Source organism: Uranotaenia lowii, chromosome 3 (assembly GCF_029784155.1).
Source record: "Uranotaenia lowii strain MFRU-FL chromosome 3, ASM2978415v1, whole genome shotgun sequence".
NCBI lineage: Eukaryota > Metazoa > Arthropoda > Insecta > Diptera > Culicidae > Uranotaenia > Uranotaenia lowii.
The window spans coordinates 197571889-197593561 of record NC_073693.1 but is presented as its reverse complement, the minus strand read 5'-3'; the positions used below and the strand labels follow the sequence as shown (position 1 = coordinate 197593561).

General features: G+C 39.0%; 3 protein-coding genes and 1 long non-coding RNA gene across 5 annotated transcripts in view; 1 reads left to right on the top strand and 3 right to left on the bottom strand.

Moving 5' to 3' along the window:
* The first annotated feature begins 2584 nt into the window (after window positions 1-2584).
* Window positions 2585-3328, top strand: LOC129755913 (mitochondrial import inner membrane translocase subunit Tim16). The gene is made up of 2 exons (XM_055752618.1): window positions 2585-2956; window positions 3020-3328. The coding sequence occupies exons 1-2, from the start codon at window positions 2794-2796 to the stop codon at window positions 3262-3264; spliced, it is 408 nt and encodes a 135-aa protein (XP_055608593.1). The 5' UTR covers window positions 2585-2793; the 3' UTR covers window positions 3265-3328.
* Window positions 3285-3805, bottom strand: LOC129755914 (uncharacterized). The gene is made up of 2 exons (XM_055752619.1): window positions 3613-3805; window positions 3285-3545 (listed from the first exon to the last, which is right to left on the bottom strand). Exons 1-2 carry the CDS (start codon window positions 3754-3756, stop codon window positions 3366-3368), a joined length of 324 nt encoding a protein of 107 aa, XP_055608594.1. The 5' UTR covers window positions 3757-3805; the 3' UTR covers window positions 3285-3365.
* A 2862-nt stretch (window positions 3806-6667) lies between these two features.
* LOC129757645 (uncharacterized) lies at window positions 6668-8015 on the bottom strand. Its single transcript, XR_008739755.1, has 2 exons — window positions 7627-8015; window positions 6668-7550 (listed from the first exon to the last, which is right to left on the bottom strand). It is a non-coding gene; the product is annotated as an uncharacterized LOC129757645 (long non-coding RNA).
* Window positions 8016-12623: 4608 nt separating this feature from the next.
* Window positions 12624-21673, bottom strand: part of LOC129757008 (F-box/LRR-repeat protein 7) — a 165110-nt gene continuing 156060 nt past the window's right edge. For both annotated transcript variants that reach the window (XM_055754096.1, XM_055754097.1), the window contains exons 5-8: window positions 14298-14734; window positions 13977-14237; window positions 13526-13705; window positions 12624-13459 (exon numbers count right to left, since the gene is read on the bottom strand). In XM_055754096.1, the coding sequence (XP_055610071.1) occupies window positions 12924-13459; window positions 13526-13705; window positions 13977-14237; window positions 14298-14734 (1414 nt within the window). In that variant the 3' untranslated portion in view covers window positions 12624-12923. The remainder of the gene's footprint in view (window positions 13460-13525; window positions 13706-13976; window positions 14238-14297; window positions 14735-21673) is intronic.

Below are 21673 nucleotides of genomic sequence, written 5' to 3'. Positions count from 1 at the left end.
AATTCATTAGCGAAAGATGGCTTATCTTCATCAATTTTATTAGAGACGCACCGTAATGAATTCAAACGTTTAGCTGTTGATTGTTATTATAATTAGTTTAAAAGAAACAAAAACTGATTTTAGTAACGCACCTAGCATCACTGATGAGGCCGTCAGCTCATCAAAGTTTGAGGTTATGGCTGAGGCCGATTTTTCGCCAATACTATCGCCCGTATATACCCTTATACGGACGATAGTATTGGCGAAAAATTGGCCTCAGCCATAACCTCAAACTTTTATTTGCTGGCGGCCTCACCAGTGATGCTAGGTGCGTTACTAAAATCATTATTTCTCGCGTGAGCTTTCATTACGTCGAATGAAACAAAATTTGAAAAACTGAGATATTCACTAAAAAAGCTTCATTATAACATTATCTACCTATGTGATTGATAAAACAATCAATTTAAACCCTTTTAATATATAAAATTTAAGACTTCCAAAATGACGAATGAAACAAAACCTTGATTGCCAATTTCAATGTTGCTTACGTCCCTTCTTCCAAACGGTGAATGTGCAGAGGAAGAAAAACCTAGCACATTCGCTATGGATTCCATGAGCAAACAAGTGTATACAGGTAGAGGTTTTCAGAATATCAACCTGGCAATGAATATTATTTCAGATTCTTCTTTTCAAGCGTTCTTTAATCGATACTGAAGCAGGTTTTCGAACGCTGTAAAATAATGCAGCAAGGAAAAGAAACCGAACAGCAGCAGTAGCAGCAAACCTAACAACTAACTGCATCAGGCTGAGCGGCAGCAGCCTGCTGCTGTTAGTCACCCAATCACCCGATTCACACTTTTATTACGCATTCACTAATAAATTTACCGCTGCACTCGACAACTCAATAAGTTAACATTCACTATGCGAAGAAAATTGAAAATTTACCGGTAATTGCCTCAGAAACATTTGGGCGTAAGTGCAAGTTGAACGAATCAAAGGACGAATGAGACAAATTTCCCCTCCAGCTGGTCGGCAACAGAAAGCTGATCAGCAGCAGCGAGCTGGTTTGACCGATGGCGCAACCGATTCACACATTTCATTATGCATTTACTCACCAATTTACCGCTACACTAGATATTTCACTTATTAAACAGCCACTACGCCGAGAAAATTGAAAATTTCCCATAGTATTTGCATCAGAAACATTTGGGCGTAAGTGCAAGTTGAACGAATCAAAGGACGAAAGAAAAGAGACGAATGAAACAAATTTCCCCTCCAAACGACGAACGTGTTCAGACGTATGAACGATTTATGTTTGAATATGTCGTATGTTCCTATATGATTAAAAAATAGCTCTAAAAATTGCAAAAAATTAATTTCATGATGTGGAATATCTGACACAATTAGTTTCCATGAATATTGCGTATTTTTTGAAGGTTTATCGGCGAAGGAATGAAAATAGGATTTGAAAAACACTCTTCAAATTTCAGACGCGTTTTTCTCGGTTCGGTGTTTCTGTTTCATTCGACGTAATGAAAGCTCACGCGAGATTTGTTTGATTTCAACTACATAATTATAATATTTCTGAATTGAATAGATTTTTTAAATGTCAACAGCTAAACGTTTGAATTCATTATGAGGCGTTCCAAAATGGATGAAGATAAGCCATATTTTTCTAATGAATTTTCAAGGTGAATTTAAAACATCTGAAATATGTTTTCATATACTGCTTCATAGATTCAAAATTTGTTTCTATCTTCTAAACGAATGCCAAATCATCAACTGTTACAGAAAAAGTAATTTAATGAAAGCCCGTTTATGTTGACTTTGAAAATAATCTCCTGCATGCTCTGATTATTAAAAACAAATCCACATAAATCGCTACATCGTTTAAGTGTGCAATACAGGCAGTTGTTATTCCGTTCAGATAAATGTTGCAATCAATTTCTATGCATTTAATTGCATTTCATTTTTTTCTAGAAATCTACGGGAATACGGCAATTTCTCAGTACTTATGAAAAGGTTTTTCAATAAAAATGCAATTAAAAAGTATAATCATTTTCCAAATATCAATGCACTTGGCAACCCTGAACGCCCAAAAAAAATCAAAACACGAACACCGTGTATATATCGTTTTTCCACAGGGTGAATTTGTCGATATGAGTACCGGAAAAACGCGTTTATCATGCGCCCTTCTCAAAAATCGATTCTTTTCTCCCATGGTTTGAGGTTAGGGCTGAGGCCTCCTGCTAAGGTGGTGTTCGTGTAAAACTGTCAATATATCCTAATAGAATTTTTATTTGTCCCAAAATTAATGGAAAAAATCCATTGTTTTTGCGGCACTTTCCTTTGAAACTAATTTCTATGTTTCTGCGTGTATGTATATAATATATATTAAATTTTTCTCGGCGTAATTATTATACACCTTCCAAAATAAGGTAACAAATTATGCCCCAATTACCTAATTTTTCATTGATAAACACAATTACCATACATTCTTATCCAGTGAATTAATTACATTTTCCCCATTGCTTTTTATTTAAAAATTTACGTAAATATATTTTTTAACCAAAAACGTTGCAATCCAAATAAGCGTGTTTTCAATTGTCAAATAAAATAGCGATCATGCGGTGTTCGTGATGTTTTGAAATGCCGATTTATTTTTACGTTGTGTAACATCAATATTTTGCTGTTTGGTGGTAGCTCGAAATGATCGATAGTTTAAAAAAGTACTAGGGAAACAATCTTTGAAACTGGTGTTAAATCCTTTTGTAGATTAAGAAAACTACCGTCTACCCGTTCGAACAGTTAAAAATGGCAAAATACATCGCTCAAATAATCGTTCTGGGCACTCAAATAGTTGGGCGAGCCTTGGCTCGGGCTTTGAAACAGGAAATTGCAGCTTCCCAGGAAGCAGCCAAACGAGCCGGTGGCGGGCAGCAGGGTCAGAATCGGGTGGCGGCTAATTTGAGAACTGGTAAGAAATTACATTTACAACGGACATGAAAGTATCGAACTCTATCAAATCGGTTTGTTTCAGGCATGACCTTAGAGGAAGCTCAGCAAATCCTTAATGTGTCTAAGCTAGATCCCGAGGAAATACAGAAGAATTATGAACATTTGTTTAGTGTCAATGAAAAGGCAAAGGGAGGTTCGTTCTATATACAATCCAAAGTATTTCGCGCAAAGGAACGGATAGACCAAGAATTCCAAGCCAATAAACCACCGGAACAAGGTAATGCTGAGCAAAGTTCTGCTGATTCTAGTGATCCAGGGCGTAAATAAAAACCATGTTAATTTCCTTAAATAATTTAGAGTTTATCGGATAAAACGCTTATGAAATGGATAATCAATGGAAAAATTATATATGACTCCGTAACGTATCACTAGTCATCTTCTTCACTCTCTTCTAAAGATTTCAGCAAGTTGGAAGGCTGGATGTTGAGATTAAGCTCCTGCTTGTTTATCTGGTCCGTAGATTCGATTTTGACAAAATCATCATTTATACTGGTACTGGTCGGGAATTTCTGTTCCAATTCACGGGACTTTAGTTGTAGCTCTTCTACCTGTGGAAAAAGGAAAACCCGGAAAAAGTTCAGCATAAAACCAGTTCTATGAAATGAAACGACTTACCAACAGCTGGTTCAAATGATTGTTGATTTTATCAATCATAGACTTAAGCTTAGTTTCAGTGGCTTTGAGGATTCGCTGTTCCTTCAAGAGTGAACTTATTTCGTTTTTTGAACCTTGAATGCAACTTCCCCGTTCACCGTCCATGATTCTGCTTTTGATTTGGCTTTGATAAACAAAAAAATTGATCGAAACAAAATTACACGCTGGAAAAAAGAAGCTTAGTGTGCTTCAAAGAGCACCCAAAATTTTTATGGTAGCAATAGGTGGTTTGCTAGAAATGATTACTTTCTATTCATTGCTACTGATTATGTAATTTAGATTACTTTTGCTTTGATTATATTTATTTAAATCTATACTACGTTATTTGTAACTTTCTGGTTATGATTATTATGCATAAATGCTGACAGGTGGAATGCAATTTGACAAAATGGTTTAAAAATTTGAAATAAGGACACCGGGGTAAGTGGGGACGGTTTTTCGTATAGTTCAACTTTTAAAAACCATTAAAAATCAGCAGGGGGACAATTTTGATAAAATCGCGTTCAATGTGATGCAGAACATATTGTTCACAAATGCTGAAAAGATGAGCGAAGCAAAAAAAGTTATCACGTAAATTGTTATGGACTGAGCTGGTGTCTTCACTTACCCCGTTTTATTGGGTAAGTGGAGACGGTAGATTTTCCCTTTGATTTCTCAGGAAATTTTCAACAAATTTGTGCTTTTTTGGCTGAACACGTTACTTTATTGCTTGAACCGTCCAAAATTTTGAAAAAAAATCATGGTACTATTAATAAGGCATCTTTCAATGATTATTGTGTGTAGGAATCCGATATTATCGAAAATATATACTTATTTTAGAAAAAAAACAAGTACTTTTCCCAACTTTTCATGATCTGAATGCTAAATAAATCTAAATTGTATTGAATGTAGGAGAGAAAATCGAAAAAAAAAAAAATCTATACTTCAAGTATGTATAAAGCCGTCCCCACTTACTCCAGGTAGGGTTTGGAGACAAAATTTTAGATTTTTGCAAATAAATCCTTTTTTCTCAATTTTTAATCGTCGTTTCTTTTCCTAACTGGTTGTTTCGAATGAAAGGATTGTTTCAATGTAGAGTTTTTCGTCAAGAGCCTGCTAGTTTACTAGAAATTTGCGATTGAAAAAGACGCACATCAACTCACATCTAGTTAAAAATAGAAAACTTACAAAAAGTCAGCGTAAACATGCGCAAATGTCGGAACCGTATCTCTTTTACAGTTATTGGATAGATTACAAGTAAATTTAACATTCTGCATTAAAAGTTTGAAAAAAATAGTACACAGTATGTACCATCAACTGGGGCAACATGCAACAATTTTCAACTTCAATGGCTTCTAGAAAACTTATGTTCACAGTTAATCGTATCCTTTAAGCATCAAAAGTTTTAAGGATGCTGGGGCATCAAATTGGCGTAGTTAAAAAAATTATTGGTTTCTTCAGTTATTTTTAATTTTCTAAAAACATGCGATTTTCACACTCCTTAGAAAATGGGGTAACTTGCAACAAACTTTGTTTTTAATGAAAAATGTTATGAACACGTACGAAAATTCATAGTTTTTAATAAATTTGCGACGCCTTAAAGACCATTACGCATGACAACACCAATTGCAGTAGTTTTTGGGTCTGTAAAAACAATTTCTCACATTTTTTCTGAAAATAAGGGTGCTGCATACATTTAGGGGTTAAATAATACTACGAAAAAATCTACAAGCTGAAATCATAAAAATAAATGAAATTTAAATGTTTACAAACGCGTGATGCAAAACATTCATATTCCAGCACATGGAAACGAGATTTACAAGGTATTTCTTTGATTTGCATTTTGTTGCATTTAACCCCAGACACCTAACTGAATTTTAAAAATATTCATTTAAAAAAATTGGGTGATTGTTCGAAAAATATTTTTACACCAACAATGTTGGTATAACATGAGGAAACCTGTAAAAAGATTGTAGGTAATTTTATCAAGCCGATCCGTCATACTGGGTAAAGTTTTTTTCGCCATCAAAAAATGTTAAAATTTGTACATTTATTGCTCGATTTTTCAAATTTTACATAAAAATAAAAAACTTAAGACAACTAGCTTAAGATACGAGAAATTATGTCATCATCATTTTGTTATCATTAAAAGATAACTTTATTACAATACATTAAATTAAAAATTAATTCAATGTAGTGTTATATAAATGTTGCATCGAACCCCGCTGTTGCATGATGCCCCGTTTGACGGTATTGTTTTAATAGCCACCGTCCCCACTTACCCAGGTGTACCTTATCTATTTTGCACGGTATTTGGATGTTGAACTTTTGCCGCTTAATTTTAAATTATTTAAGAAAAATCTTCACTTTCTGAAATCAAGATAAAAATATGCGATTGCAATTTCCTAATTTAGAATTCAGAAAGAAGAAATCAATTAACAAAAATTATTCACAATGATTGTCATCACAAAAAAGCAAACAAGAAAAATAAGAATGAACTTTAAATTTATAGAGATGAAAAAATTAATAAAAAACAAACATGACAAAACTGTCAAAATTGACAAATTACAAAAATGACCAAAACAAAAATATATATATATAAAAATGAATTTCTGTCTGTCTGTCTGTCTGTCTGTCTGTCTGTCTGTCTGTCTGTCTGTCTGTCTGTTCCCTATAGACTCAGAAACTACCCGCATAAATCAGTATCATAAATTGACCGTTCCTGTAATCTTTTTCCCGAGACACCATAAAGATTCCCCTTATAGTAATGGATTATAAATGGACGATTAAATAAATAGTATTGGAATCGTTTGGACACACTCAACGATACAGTGAACGGGTCGTTAAGTAGAGTTACGATAAAATGAAGATTAATTTTTTCGAACCAGTTCGATCATACGTGTTATCTTTTTATAATGATCCACCCATAAAATTATGACGATACCTAATCCTCACTCAACAATAATAAGATTCAAGGGTTTTTGTTAATTTTGCATAATTTTAATTCGATTTTCGTATACAATGAAAACGATTCACATAATTTTAAAGTATTTATTTCATTCGTAGTAATTGAGTAACATACTTATTATATCCTGATGCTCAGAATAACATTTTTTGGATGTTGTGTGTACTGCCGTTCCAAGCAAGAATGTCCCATGTGACTTTTGGGTCATTTTCACTTTTTTGCTGGAAACGGTCTCTTTTAGTGTTAACTTTCGAATAAAAACACAAACAAGTATACTTTGTTCTGAACATATACGAAATTTTCATCAAGGTGGTTGTCTCTATGTTGATAGTTCTACGCAAGAACTAAACTCTCTTCGGTAGGCACTACTTACAGGATCCATACTCAACTATACATTTTTATAAACAAAGAGGAACGTTTTTCTCAAATTACGGTTTAACATGAGTTTTTGAGAAAAAAAAGAAACTATACGTGCTTTTAAAATGATAGAAAAGTTGTAGCCGTGTGACCGTTATTCGTAGAACTAGCATCGGCATGCGTTCTGATTCTACGCAAAAGTGTCACACGGTGCATTTTTGGCTTTAGTTTGCTGTTTATTTGTACGAAATGTAATTATTGTTGAGAGAAAACATTGTAAAATGATTAACTTGAACTGTTCACTACGAAAAAACTATCGGTGAATTTTTAGTTTTGAAGAAAAATTGGAAATATAGTTGATATTTCAATCGCGTTTTTCTCGTTTGCACGTTTTCCCACATGGGACAATCTTGCTTAGAACGGCAGTGTAGCACCGTATGCATGCGGGTGTTGCTTGTGATGATCGGTTTTGGTTTTGACCATCTTGAGGAAATGGCCGCTCGGTCGTTGGTAACATCATGCGGATTCGCAGATTCGCAGTGCTGCTACGGTGGTGTTGTTTACCGCTACTTTCGGTATCAGGATTCTTCCTCCAAACCTATAACAATATGCGGTTATGTAAAAACCATTGAAATATTTCGCGGAACAAAATAATTTTATGTGATTTAACTTACCTTTACGCTTGCGCTGTTGTGATCCTCGGCTTTAAATTGGATCCGTACAGATTATAAAATTTACACGACCAAAACTGCCCGAAGATTTTTTGTTATTCAAATAAATCAGACCGCGTGTTTCTGACAGAAGATAAATTGGCGCGTGTTGCAAAAATAAGCAGTTCATTTTGAAGACCGTTAATTGTATCTTTCAGAAATATTTTTTTATCATATCGGCGCGTTGCAAAAATAATCAATTTGTGTCTCAGAATATTAAGCGTATCTTCCAGAAATAATATTTTATCCGTTCTAGCAAAGGCACTTCGAGCCAAAACGCATCAGTGAACGTTACTATAAATGTAATCAGAAAAGAATAATACGGAAGATTTAGAGTATCGTATTAACTTATGCGGGTACTGAACCGATTTACGTGAAACTTGGCAGGTGGGGCTATTGGAGGCCGGGGAAGGTTCCTATTATAGTTTGGGACCCCTCCCCTCAACGGGAAGGGGGGGAGGGGCCTTCCAAACAAAAGACAATTTTTTGCATAACTCGAGAACCAATCAAGCAAATGGTATCAAATCTGGCATGGGGTGGTATTTGGGAACGGGGAAGATTTCAATGAATATTAGGTACCCCTCCTTCCTCTTAGTGGGGCGATAAGAAGGGGGGAGGGGGCTACCTTACAATTTTTCATATAACTCGAAAACTAATCAAGATATTGGAACCAAATTTGACATGGGAAGCTATTTTGATACGAACAATATTTCAATGATTATTTGAGACCCCTCCCTCTTTGCAGTTGAAAGGGGGACGTAATTCAAAAACTAATAAAGCAAATGGAACCAAATTTGGCATGGGAAGGTATTTGGATACGAAAATATTTCTATGATTATTGAGACCCCTCCCTCTTTCCAGTAGAGAGATATCAAGGGGGAGGGGCCCTCTTTTATAATTTTTTACATAACTCAAAAACTAATCGAGCAAATGGAATTAAATTTGGCATGGGCGGATACTTGGGAACGTGACATGTTCTAATGATTGTTTGAGACCCCTTACTTCTTCCAGCGGGGAGAAAAGGGGGAGGGAAGTTTCATACAACTTTTAATGCATAACTCAAGAACTACAACAGCAAATGGAACCAAATTTGGCATGGAACGATATTTGGGTACGAGAAATGCTTCTATGAATATTTGGTATCCCTTACTCCTTCAAAAAGGTGGATGAAAAGGGGGAAAAGAGGTCTCCCTTACAATATTCAGTACAACTGGAGAGCTGATCGAGCAAATTGAATCATTTGGATACGAGAAATGTTTCTATTATAAATTGAAGCGCCACCTTTTTTTCAACGGAAAGATAAAAAGGGGGAAAGGGAGGCTTCCATACATTTTTTTGCATAACTCGAGAATTAATAGAGCAAATGAAATAAAATTTGGTATCAAAAAGTATTTGATAACAAAAAATACTTTTATGAATATTATGTTCTCACCCCTCCATTCAATGGGGAGAACGGAAGGAGGATGGTACTTCCTTTCACGTTTATTCATAACTCAAGAATTTACAACGCAAATAAAACTAAATTTGGCATGGGATGGTATTTTAATACGAGAAATTTTTTTACCTCAAACAATTCCTTCCTTGCAGTGGGATGATAGAATTGGGAATAAAGGAAGGGAAGAGGAGAGAAATGGACAAAACTTAACATGGAAAATAATTTTGGTATGATTCTATGATTATCTGACACACCATGCTCTATTCAGTGAGTAGGTACAGGGGAGGAGGGAGGTGAGCCCAATACAATTTTGTTAGCATTAGTTCTCAATTTATGCTAACGAAGACAACAAATGGAAACAAGTATGGCATGGAAAGATACTTGGTAACGAGATATGTTTCTACGATTGTTATAGACCCTTTCGCTTAACAGTGTAGAGAGGAGAAGAAAGGAGGGGGTTCCATATAAATTTTGTTGTTAAGCTTAAAAACGTATCAACCAATTTAACAATATTCGATACAAAAAGATTTTTGGGAATGAATAAAATAGGTATGATTATTAAAGATCACTCCCCATTCAGCAGGGGGGGCTCTCTTATCAGTTTTCTAGCATAAATCCAGAATATATCAAGCAAAAACAACCATATTTTATCAGTTGAATTATTTGTGTACGATTTATTTGAGACCCTCCTTTTTTAGGGCGAAGCTTAAAAAACAGATTAAAATTATCAGATCTTTAACACAAATTTATGGATCAAGATTCAGAATATAAGTTAAAGTTATTTTTGGATTGTCATCCGAAACTTTAGCTGCAGCTCTCATTTTATAGCGGTTGCTTATGAATTATGTTATAATTTGACTTAAAATAAAGCCAACAAAACAGTAAAAATTTGAGTAAATTCTGAAAATATCATTCGATTTTGAAAGGTGTAGCAAAGCACACCGGGTCAGCTAGTCTATCTATCTATATATATAAAAATGAATTTCTGTCTGTCTGTCTGTCTGTCTGTTCCCTATAGACTCGAAAACTACTGAACCGATTTACCTGAAACTTGGCAGGTGGGGGTATTGGAGGCCGGGAAGGTTCCTATTATGGTTTGAGACCCCTCCCTTTAACAGGAAGGGGGGAGGGGGTCTTTCATATAGAAGTAATAAGTCTTCATAACTCGAGAACTGATCAAGCAAATCAAACCAAACTTGGCATGGGAGGGTACTTGGGTACGAGGGATATTTCTAAGAATATTTGGTACCCCTCCCTCCTTTCAGTGAGGAGATAGAAAGGAGGGAGGGGGCCTACCTTCCAATTTTTTACATAACTGGAAGACTAATCAAGCTAATGGAACCAAATTTGGCATGGGAGGGTAGGGGAATACGAGGAATGGTTCTATGATTATTTCAGACCCCTCCCTCCTTCCAGTGAAGATTCAGGAAGGAAGAAGGGGGTTTTAATACCTTTTAAATTGCATAACTTGAAAACTATTCGATCAAATGAAACCAAATTTGGCTTGGAAGTTTATTTGGGTACGATAAATATAGTTCTTTGAACAATTGCTACCCTTCCCTCCTTCCAGTGAGGAGATAGAAAGTGTGGGGGGGGCCTCTTTTACAATTTTCAGCATAATTGGATAGCTTATCAAGCAAATGAAACCAAATTTGGTGTGGGAAGGTATTTGATAACGAAAAATGTTTCTATGATATTTTGAGGACCCTCTGTTCTTCAAGTTGTAGAACCTTGAGGGAGGAGGGTGCTTCCATACAATTTTTACATTACTCGGGAACTTACCAGCAAATGAAACTAAATTTGGTTTGTAAGGGTATTTGAGCACATGGAATGTTTCTGTGAATATTTGGTACTACTGCCTCCTTCCAGTTGCGTGATAGGGAAGAGAAATAGGGCTCCTTTACAATTTTTCGCGTAACTTGAGCAAATGGAAACAATTTTGGCATGGGATAGCATTTTGATACGTAAAAAGGAGATTAGCTTATTTGAGACTTCTTTCTCCTTCAATTGGGGATACAGTTAGAGAGGACGGGAGCTCATATACGATTATTTTGCATAAACCAAGCACTTATTTAACAAGTGGAACCAAATATGACATGGGAACAATGATACAATCGAGCAAAGGGATCAGAATTGGGAATGGGCATGCATTTGAATACACGAAATGTTTGATCTTGATCCCTTCCTTCGAGGTAGCGGATGATAGGCATCAAGAGGGGTTCCAATACAAATTTTATGGCACAACTCGACAACTAATAAAGCAAACGAAATCAAATTTGGCATGGGAGGGTATTCGAGTACAAGAAATGTTTTTTCGGTGGTTTAGCACCCCTATCTCCATTCAGTGGAACGATATAATGGGAAGAGGGAGACTCATATATCAAGAAAATGGAACCAAATTTGCATGGAAGCATATTTGTGTACGGGTAATGTTGCTTCGATGGTTTGAGACCCCCTTCTCCTGCCAGAGGGGAGATATAAACTGGGGAGAGAGTCACCCATTTTTTTAATAGCTCGAGAGCTTATCGAGAATGAATCGATGTAATCGTATTGGTATATAAGAAGTGTTTTTCTGATGTTATGAGACCCCATTCCTTCCATTAAAGTTAAAGGAATGATGCAGGGGTTCACTCTCACAATTTGTATAATAATTCTAGAACGGATAGGTTAAAAGAGTGTCCCTTGATGTTATTTTGTTACAGAAAATTTTTCTATGATAGTTGGAGACCCTCTCTACAAATGAAGGGACAGCGAAAATTCCATATATAAATAAAAATTACATAAGCTATAAACTTATGAAGCAAAGAAATCTAGAGTCATAAAAAGGATGAAAACACGGATCTAAAAAAAAATAATCAAGATTTCAAAATAAAAACGTTGCAATTTTATTTTGAAAAAAACATTTTAATGATATTGAAATTGAATTTAGAATTTTGTGCAAATAAATGAAAAGTTAAATAACTAGGGACCACAAATTTCAATAATTTTTGGAAGGTGTAGCAAAGCACACCGGGTCAGCTAGTAACATATAAAAAAGAAAAAAAAAAACAATATAATTACAAATTCCGCACAATAGCACGTTAAACGTCGCGTCACGTTAGCTGTCACAGCTTTCGTTGAGTATCTAAAACGCTGACGCGACGCACTTAACATTTTTGACAGAACAATACGGCGTGCACTGCCAATGTTTTCCCAAACTTCTGAGACAAAACTCGGTGCAAATAACCAAAATAAAATGTTTCATTCAAATAATTTGTATTTCTGAAAAACGATAACAAAAAAATCTAAACTGTTTATTACCTATAACTCATTGTTGTTAACTTCATCATTCCATTTTTTGTGAATGAAGATTCAATGAAGCGAAATGTTGCGCCATACTTCTGCAATTCGTAAAAGGGTGTTCCGTTTCTCATTACCTACCTCACATACAATATGTGTTTTTTTCTCTCTCTTTTTTCCACTAATCATAACCACTACATAAAATAAAGGCGTTTCCATTTTTTAAAAATAAATACATTTTATTTCATCTATCTTTCCTTTTTATAAATAAAAACTATACATCGTTAAAAATGCAATTAAAATACAATATTGTTTTTCCTTTTTAAGTTAGTATACAACCAAAACATGAAATGAAAATAAGTACATTAAAATATTCCACTAATTTAAAAAAAAGGTTAATAACAATTTCTGTTCACTTTGTTTTTTGGCAAAACTGAAATTTAAAGAGCGACCATTAACGAATAATTTGCTACGATTTTTTTTACGTTTGTCTAATTTTCAAATAGAGAGTCTTCTGAGGTTTAACCATGCTTAACGTTTAACGATGCTAGCAGAATCCCGGATTCGTATGTTCTATCACACATCGTTTGCAGTACTTTTTCACTGCTCGATAGCCTTCGACGGATATTTGGCAATCTTGAATATTCAGCTGCTGTAGACCCCGGCAATAGTACGCGATGCACTGGATTCCCCGATCGGTTATCATATCACAATTCCGCAAACTAAGCTTCTTGAGGTTCGGGCAACTTTCGGCCAATGCTCGAAGGCCGGCATCGCTGACGTCGCACTTGCCAATGTCCAGGGCCCTAAGCCGAGGACAGGAACGCGCTAGCACGTTGATCGAATCATCGCTGACGGCTTCACAACCCCGAGCATTTAGATAGCGAAGTTTGTAGCACCGCCTAGCTATCACCTTTAAACCGGCATCCGAAACCTGATCGCATTTGGCCACCGACAGATAGCGCAGCGTTGCACCGAGCTTGGCCAGTTCGTACAGTCCAAAGTCCGTCACGTTTGTACAATCCGATACGCTCAGTTCCCTCAAAGCTATACAGAAGTTTGGAATGAATTTTAGACCAGCATCTGAAAATGAGAAATGAGATATCTTTAGTATTAGATTCAGCATTTTGAATGCGACTTTAAATTTACCAGTGATTTGCAGACATCGTCTCAAGTAAAGGTACACCAACAGTGGACAATTTCTGGCGATTATCTTCAAACCGGAGTCCGAAATCGAAGCGCAATCGGTTAAATCCAAATACTGAAGCAATAATCGTCGCGGAGTCTCCAAGCCTGGATTGATGTTTATGCATGTGATTTGTGCACAGCCTGTAAGGAAGAAAGCAGTGAGTCAAAACATCTTAGGAAAAAAACAGTTTTTTATATTGGTTGTCTCAACAATTAAAATGAAAAATGGAGAGAAACCACATTTCTAAAAACTGTATCTCAAATTTAAAACTAAAAATTAGACTTAAAATCTGAGTTACATATATATTAAACCAAAACATAAACCTTTCAACTGAATCTGAAACTTTCATTTTTGACATCAATTTATTCCTGCTACTTATGACTCATTGGCATTCATCTGGAACAAACTAACCTGTTATGTCGAGATGTTGCAGGTTGGTACACTTCGTTACCAAATCGAACAGTGCCTGATTTGTGATGGTTACACTGTTCTGAATCTGCAAATGTGTGATCTCGGGACACCTCCTGGATAGTAGCTGCAAACTTTTATCCGTCAATCGGCACCCATCGCTAAGCAACATTCGCTCTACCCCTGGACATGCGCCGTTCCGCGTTTGACCACACAATCGTCGCAGGATAGTTTTGATAGCTCTATCACCACTGTTATTTTCTCCTGAAATGGATGAACACTTTTAATCATTATTCTCGATAATATATTGACCCGGAGATTTACCCTTGATTTTGATGACTTTCCAAAGCACTGGACTCCAAACAACCGACTCGAAACGCTTGCAGACACGCGCGATATTGCACAATTCGCAACTGTCGAGCCATTCAAAGATTTTCACCATCAGCTCGTTGGACAGTAGATCGAACAGTGGACCGGAGGTGAATAACGAAGAGGCGTTCCCATTGATCAGATCCCCGTTGATCGACGCTAGGCTGTTGCTATTCAGTTGACCGCTGCTGTTCAAACTGGTGGTGCCATTGGTTAGCGAACTGCTGCTAGCTTTGGGTATTGCTGTATTCCAGGAAGCGGGAATGGTCGATTGCTGCTGACCGGATGGCGAGGGCGAGACCAGCGTGTGGTAGCCCTGATCCAGGCTAGGCGAAAAACGGCCATACCGCGACACGCCCTCGCTGAAGTGATGTGACTTGTTGTTGTGGATTCTGCAATGAGAAAGAAACGTTAAACTTCATTTTAGAATCTATCAACCTACGAGATATTGAGTAAAGCTTTGTGAGATGTTGGAGAGAGACCTTTAGATTGGCGGCTATATACGACAGGGTTCTATCAACCTGTCAAAGATAGCAGAACGTTGAACCTTCATCACCTAAACTACTCGAGGGATCGAATAATAGTAATCACCGATATGAGTAATCTGAATTGTTACTAGATAGGCCGAATATGTCAACCAGAGAATTTCCACAGCCCACCAGCTCAAATGAATCGATATCATGCTATCAGAAGAGAAAAATCAGAACATTATAATCTTGGCTAAATAGGCTGTCCGAAGAATATCATTCGATGATTGAAAACATCAGGAATCCAAGTGACTGCCTACGCAATCAAACTGAAACTGATCTCTACGGAAATGATACTTACACACCGAACACGGCGTTGAGAAGTGATAAGACAAAGAACGAGATTTAAGAACAGTTCCAATTGTAGAAAATGCTTTTACAGTTTTTACATATCACTATAAGGAGTTACGATCAGTTCAATCGACTGTAATTTGTTGATTTTCACGTCCCCAATTTTAAGGATGCAGAATGCCAATCTCAATGTGAATGCGCGTTAACTTGATTTTATGAAAGCACGAAAGGCTAAGGCCTGTACATTATCGAATCTAGGACGATTTTAGATAGTCGTGAGATTCAATTCATCAACTGAACCTAGAAGCACCTAGAAGACTGTTCTTGGTTGTTTTCTGTTCAAGAATTTGATCCCTGTTAACAAGCCAAACATGACGAGGAGAACGATCACCGACAGTACGATGCTCGATTAGTAGGATTCATTTGTTGCAAATGATTCCTTGAACGTAGTGCAGACAATGCATCCGACCATCACCTTGTCCTTGGCGAGATACGACGAAGAGTTGCGCGTTCCAACGGCGCGAGGAGAAAGTCGCAATTGAGCAGGCATGTACCGGGTCAGCCAAAGCAGCCGCCCGCTTACGATATGTGGAGCTGGAAAAGGCAGTTAAACGAGCTTGTAGACGAGGCAAGAGAGCTTGGACAAACTCCCAAGCCGAAGAAGGGGAAAGAGCCGCCGCCAATGGAGATATCCGATTACTTTATGACATTTCTCGCCGCCTTAGTGGTGCAAGGACTAATACTGAATGACACTAAAAAACCGAGCAGGTCAGTTATTGACCGATCGAACAGATCAGCTCAAACGATGGACTGAGCACTTCGAAAAACTCTTCCGAGTCACAAATAGCGATGGCCAACAGAACCCGCAGCTCGTAACGCCAACTGTAAGTCGCATTAATGTTCCGAAAATCAGTCATTATCGATTAGCCACGCTTTACTGCAATCAGAGCCAAAAAATCGAAGCAGTCAATTTTTCCTTCTCCAACCAAATCGTATAAACAGTAATGCCTGACAACGACGCTTCTGTATTTGAAACATTCCCGCAAAACATGATGTGGTAAAGAAGGACGCAGACCTAGGATCACAACTGATATGTATCAGTTCAGAGCGATTTATAAAGGTTACAATATGATTTTTAATTTTTCGCTTTGCGTAGAAGAACAAAATCATTACTAAGTAACCGCAATTAACTTTCCAGCATGTGCTCTGGCTTTTTTCAACATGTGCTTCAGGCATTTCTTCAGATTTTCCTTCTGAGACATTCTTGATCGTCTATCATTATAAACAATGATAGGAGCATAGACGTTCGGGAATGATTGTGGGAGCGACGTTCAAAATGTATCATCAAGTATGTCGATAACCTTTGATTAGCCATATTTTGTTGTATTCAGTTAGTGTTGAGGTTCGACAAATATTCAACGTATACTTCTACCACGTGCGTATCACAGCACTCGAAGGTATACATTTTCTAGCTTGAAACGAATCCTGATTGATTTTCTTGAGCGATTTTCCAAACATTGAGTCGCATTAATGGCGTCAACTCGGAAGCTGAAATGCTGAAAGCCGACCTGCCTTGTCAGCACAAATATTACACCGTCTTCTCGCTGACATCTGGGATACTGCAACATTCCCGGCCGACTAGATACAGGCAAAGATCTCCAAGTATCAAGATAGTCGAGCTGTTGTTTTTTCTAACAAATCGTTGGTGTCACCTACACAATGGGAACCAAGCTTTGCAGCTTTCCGCACAAGCATTGCAGCTTTGAGTGGAAGCATATCATCACACTATTATTTTTTATTTATTTACATAGTATTCCGTCTCACGACATAACTTAACGAACATAATTCCTAAAATTCACTCGGTTCATAGCAACCGTTCTCCAATTTCTTGGGCACCCCACGTTCGCCAGATCACGCTCCACTTGGTCTAACCACCTCGCTCGTTGCGCCCCCGCTCGTCTTGTTCCTACCGGATTCGTAGCGAACACCTGTTTTGCAGGACAGTCGTCCGGCATTCTCGCAACATGTCCCGCCCAGCGTATCCGGCCAGCCTTAACCACCTTCTGGATACTGGGTTCACCGTAGAGTCGCGCGAGCTCGTGGTTCATCCTTCGCCTCCACACTCCGTTCTCCTGTACGCCACCAAAGATGGTTCTTAACACTCGTCGCTCGAATACTCCGAGTGTACGCAAGTCTTCCTCGAGCAATATCCATGTCTCGTGCCCGTGAGAACAACCGGTCTAATGAGCGTCATATACAGGTTACACTTCGTGCGAGGGCTAAGTCTTCTCGACCGCAGTTGCTTGTGGAGTCCATAGTAGGCACGACTTCCGCTGATAATTCGTCTCCGGATCTCACGGCTGGTGTCATTGTCTGCGGTCACCAGTGAGCCGAGATAGACAAAGTCTTCGACTATCTCCAGCTCGTCGCCGTCGATCGTGACCTTGTTATTACTGGACAAGCTGGTTCGGTCGGCCTCGGATCCGCACGCCAGCATGTACTTCGTCTTGGGCGTATTAATCATCAACCCAATCCTTCCTGCTTCGCGTTTCAGTTTGCGGTAGATCTCCTCCACCGCCGCAGATGATCTGCCGACTATGTCAATCACACTAATACTTTGAAAATCGAGCGTAACTTCACTCACACAATGCACTGGTGCATGTGTGTGCGTAAAAAAAGTTCAAACTCGAGCTTGGATCTCAACCCGTCAACCCTCATTTGGTGCTAGTGTTTTGTCGCCAGTATTCCGTGGAAGCCGATACATACATAAAGGACGAACACGAAATTATTGCGATACCGAAAATGTCATCCCAATTTTCTTATAATGTTTAAAATCAAACAAAAATTTTAGGGTAATTTTATAACATATATTTACTTCAAAAATCAAAAGAAAAGTCAATTGATTGGGCCTTGAGTGTAAAATTGAACGCATTTTCGCTTGATGCCCTCCCTTTACAGTCATCCGGTACCAGTTTATCAGTTTATTTCCATTTTTTTAACATGTCCCTCTCGTCTTTAACTGTCTTCTTACTCTTCCGAAGTTCTCGCTTCATTATTGCCCAGTACTGCTCCATCGGGCGCAGCTCCGGACAGTTTGGCGGGTTCATGTCTTTGGAACAAAATGGACAGAATTGGCCTCATACTACCCCAGGACACTTTTAAAATAGCGGCATGATGCCAAATCTTTCCAAAATAGCGGAGCTTCGTCGTGCTGCTGCAAGAAAGACAAAAGGCGCTTCATGAGGCACTCAGTTTCGTGGATCTCACAAATTTCACGTAGCTTCCATCCTCAAAACCAGACTTGTAAACCATCGACATTTTCTCTGACAGTCGCACAGCCTGCTTTTATCAGTGTCATTGTTCGTGCCATCAAACGAATGCGACCGAAAACTTGCTGAACAGTCGACTACCATCAAACGAAACGACATTCATTCTTCTTTGTGTGATTGTCGAACGAAATTTCGTGTCTTGGTACACGAGAGGGATAATTTGATGGTCAAACGACCATAATTACCGACAGTTTACGACATCACCTATCTCTTCCACGCAGCAGAACTTACAGACTCAATAAGCAAATGCAATCATTTCTATTCACTCCCTCCTGTTGAAAAAAAATTCGCCACTCTGCAGCGCCGGGTGGTGTTTGGATGTGTTGGTCGAACAATGTGGAATGATTATCTACGCAAGAGGGATGAAAGTCAAACGACTAACCACAACAAAGATCAAACTTTCATTTGACATTTTTGGCTCTCCGATCAAACGATTGCGCTCTCCACGATTGTCACGAACGATGTGTGGTGATTGTCTCCGGAAAAATTCAAACGATGGTGACCACTTACAAGCCTGCTCAAAACACGTTGAAGGCACTTAAAATTCATGTAAGTTGTACGTGATGTTTAAAGAGCAAAAAATCCTAATAGGGGAGTGTTTACTTATTTTATTCGTACAAGTTTCGTAAAAATAAATTGTGAAAATTATGTAGTTTTTCACGTTGTAGATACGTGCAGATTATTTTGCGTGTGGGAATCGATAAACGAAAGAATAATCGTAGTCAGATTTAGAATACGGGTTAGAAGCCTTAATGGTTCAGCGTATTCAAATCAACTTAAGCGACACAAAGATTTTCTCCGATAACCAGGACTTTAAACGCCTAATAGGCCGCCATGGTCTAGGTCAGATGAGCGAAAACGGAGAGCTGTTTGTAGAATTCTGTGGCAACAACAACATGGTGATCGATAGATCGCTAAGGTCACTTGGGTATCCCGAGATGGCCGAAAAGAAAATCAAATTGAACACATCTGCATCAGCCGAAAATGGAGAAGGAGCCTTCTTGCTGTCCGCAACAAACGAAGCGCAGACATTGCATCTGACCATCACCTCGTCCTTGGCGAGATACGACTGAAAGTTGCGCGTGTTCAACGGCGCGAGGAGAAAGTCGGGTATCAATACGACGTTCGCCGGTTGGAGAATCCAGAGGTGAAACGGGCTTACGTTGAACAGCTCGAAACCCGAGCTTCGAATCTGCCGACAGACGGAACAGTCGAAGAACAGTGGTAATGAATGAGATCATGACTGGATCGATTGACTGTAGTAGACCAAACCGAGGATTGTCGTGGAATTCTTCATCTCAATTGTCAAATCCGTATTGTTGTACGGGTGTGAAACTTGGCGCACATATGCGGTGACGACGCGAAAACTGCAAGTTTTGCGCTGCCTGCGGAAAAATCCAAGCTTGGTGGCCTGGCAACTGGATCTCAAAAGAGGAACTACATCGCCGGTGTCATCAAAGGGCGCTAGAAATCGAGATTCGGGAACATAAGTGAAGATGGATTGGGCACACGCTGCGAAGAATGAGAACGAGATTTGCAGAGAGGCGCTTGAATGGGACATCGAAGGAGAGGCAGACCCAGAAACTCGTGGCGGCGAAGCCTAGCCGCCGAAATCCGAGCCGTCGCCGGAATCTTGACTGGGACTGGGATTAATGAAGTAAGTAGGATTTGCTTGTCTACCAAACTGAAATTCAAAATAAGAAATTGATTGACCGCCGAAAAAAAAAACATTGTACGAATTTTCGTATTGTTCGGATGCATAATAACGCATAATGCATAATCATTCATAAAACATTTAAAAAAAGTTCCGAAGGTTCCTATCGATCGACCGATATCGATTCCGAGGTGATTCCGAGGTGAGACGAGGCCGAAGCCAGAGGTAAAACATCACAAGCAACACCGACCAAACCTGTGTCCGAAAATCCGACCAGCGTGTTTGTTGGTGGGATTTACCCGTTCTGGTGTGCCAGCCGCCAGCGCTTTCGAGTCGCGATCAACCTTGTGTGCGTGACCGCCCTCCGCGTGGCTCGAGCATTTTTGGTCCGCATCTCATCCAAGCCCGAGGTGCGCGCCAAACAAGCGCGCTAAGCCAGTAGCGTAAACGACGACCAGCCTTGTGTGTGTGATCCTACACTACGCGTGGCTTGGTCAGTCTGGTCCCATCCCAGCCGAGAGAGAAACAGCCAGCCGTTAGCGTGGTGCGTGGTATTGCACCTCTTCCATCCCATCCGTTTCCATACGTTGCGTCCGGTGCGACGACGACGGTCCAGCCGAGAGGTCCCATAGGCGCGTGTGTGGGTTGCCTATCCAAGCCCGGTAGAGAGACTGGATTGCCCAGCCGTGCCGTGAGTGTGGTGCGTGGGACCGCGCCGCTCCTCCCGTTCCATCCAGGCGTCGCCCGTCCCGTGGCGACTCCGACGTTCAACCGAGTGGGCGATTTCCCGCTACCAGCCCGACCCCCGTGTGCTTTCCACCCGAGAACCGAATTCGCCGAAATACACCAGCTTTTATAAAGGTAACTTTTGTGTTAGGAATCTACCCATCCGAAAGCTCCCCCAGCCTAACATACGCCCTGAGACCCAGGAACAAAAGAGGCCTTGAGCGCCCAAACCCGTTAGTCCCCGTGGCTTTAGACCAGGGACTGGGTGTTGCTGGGCAGCCCCTTCTGGGCTGAACCCGTTCCTGGGGAAAAAGCAAAGTTTCACCTGGCGCCCAACGTGGGGCCCGGCTATTTTAAATCAGGAATAGATCCTTCGTCCTGCAAATCTCCGGTGTATGGATTTTCGTCTCGAGCTATTGCAAAAACATTAAAAATTTAATATGATCGTCCCCTTTTCTGTCGTTTGATTCACAATTTGAACCCAGTAGTCAATTGTCCGTCTTGTAAAACACCCGTGAATGAATTTTTGTTCGGATCCCCTGAATAATAAAGCAATTATTGCAAAAAATACCAGTTAATATGGACGACCCCTTCTTCTGTCGTTTTATAAAACTCTCGTGTTCGAAATTTTGCAAGTAACGTAATTATTGCAAAAACATTAGAAAATTATTATTTATTTATTTATTTATTTATTTATTGCAAATCAACGGAACACATATTGGTCCAAATGATGACTTAAAATTAATATAAAAAAGTACTATTACAGGGTTCTCAATACACTTAAAACTTTACTACGGAAAACAT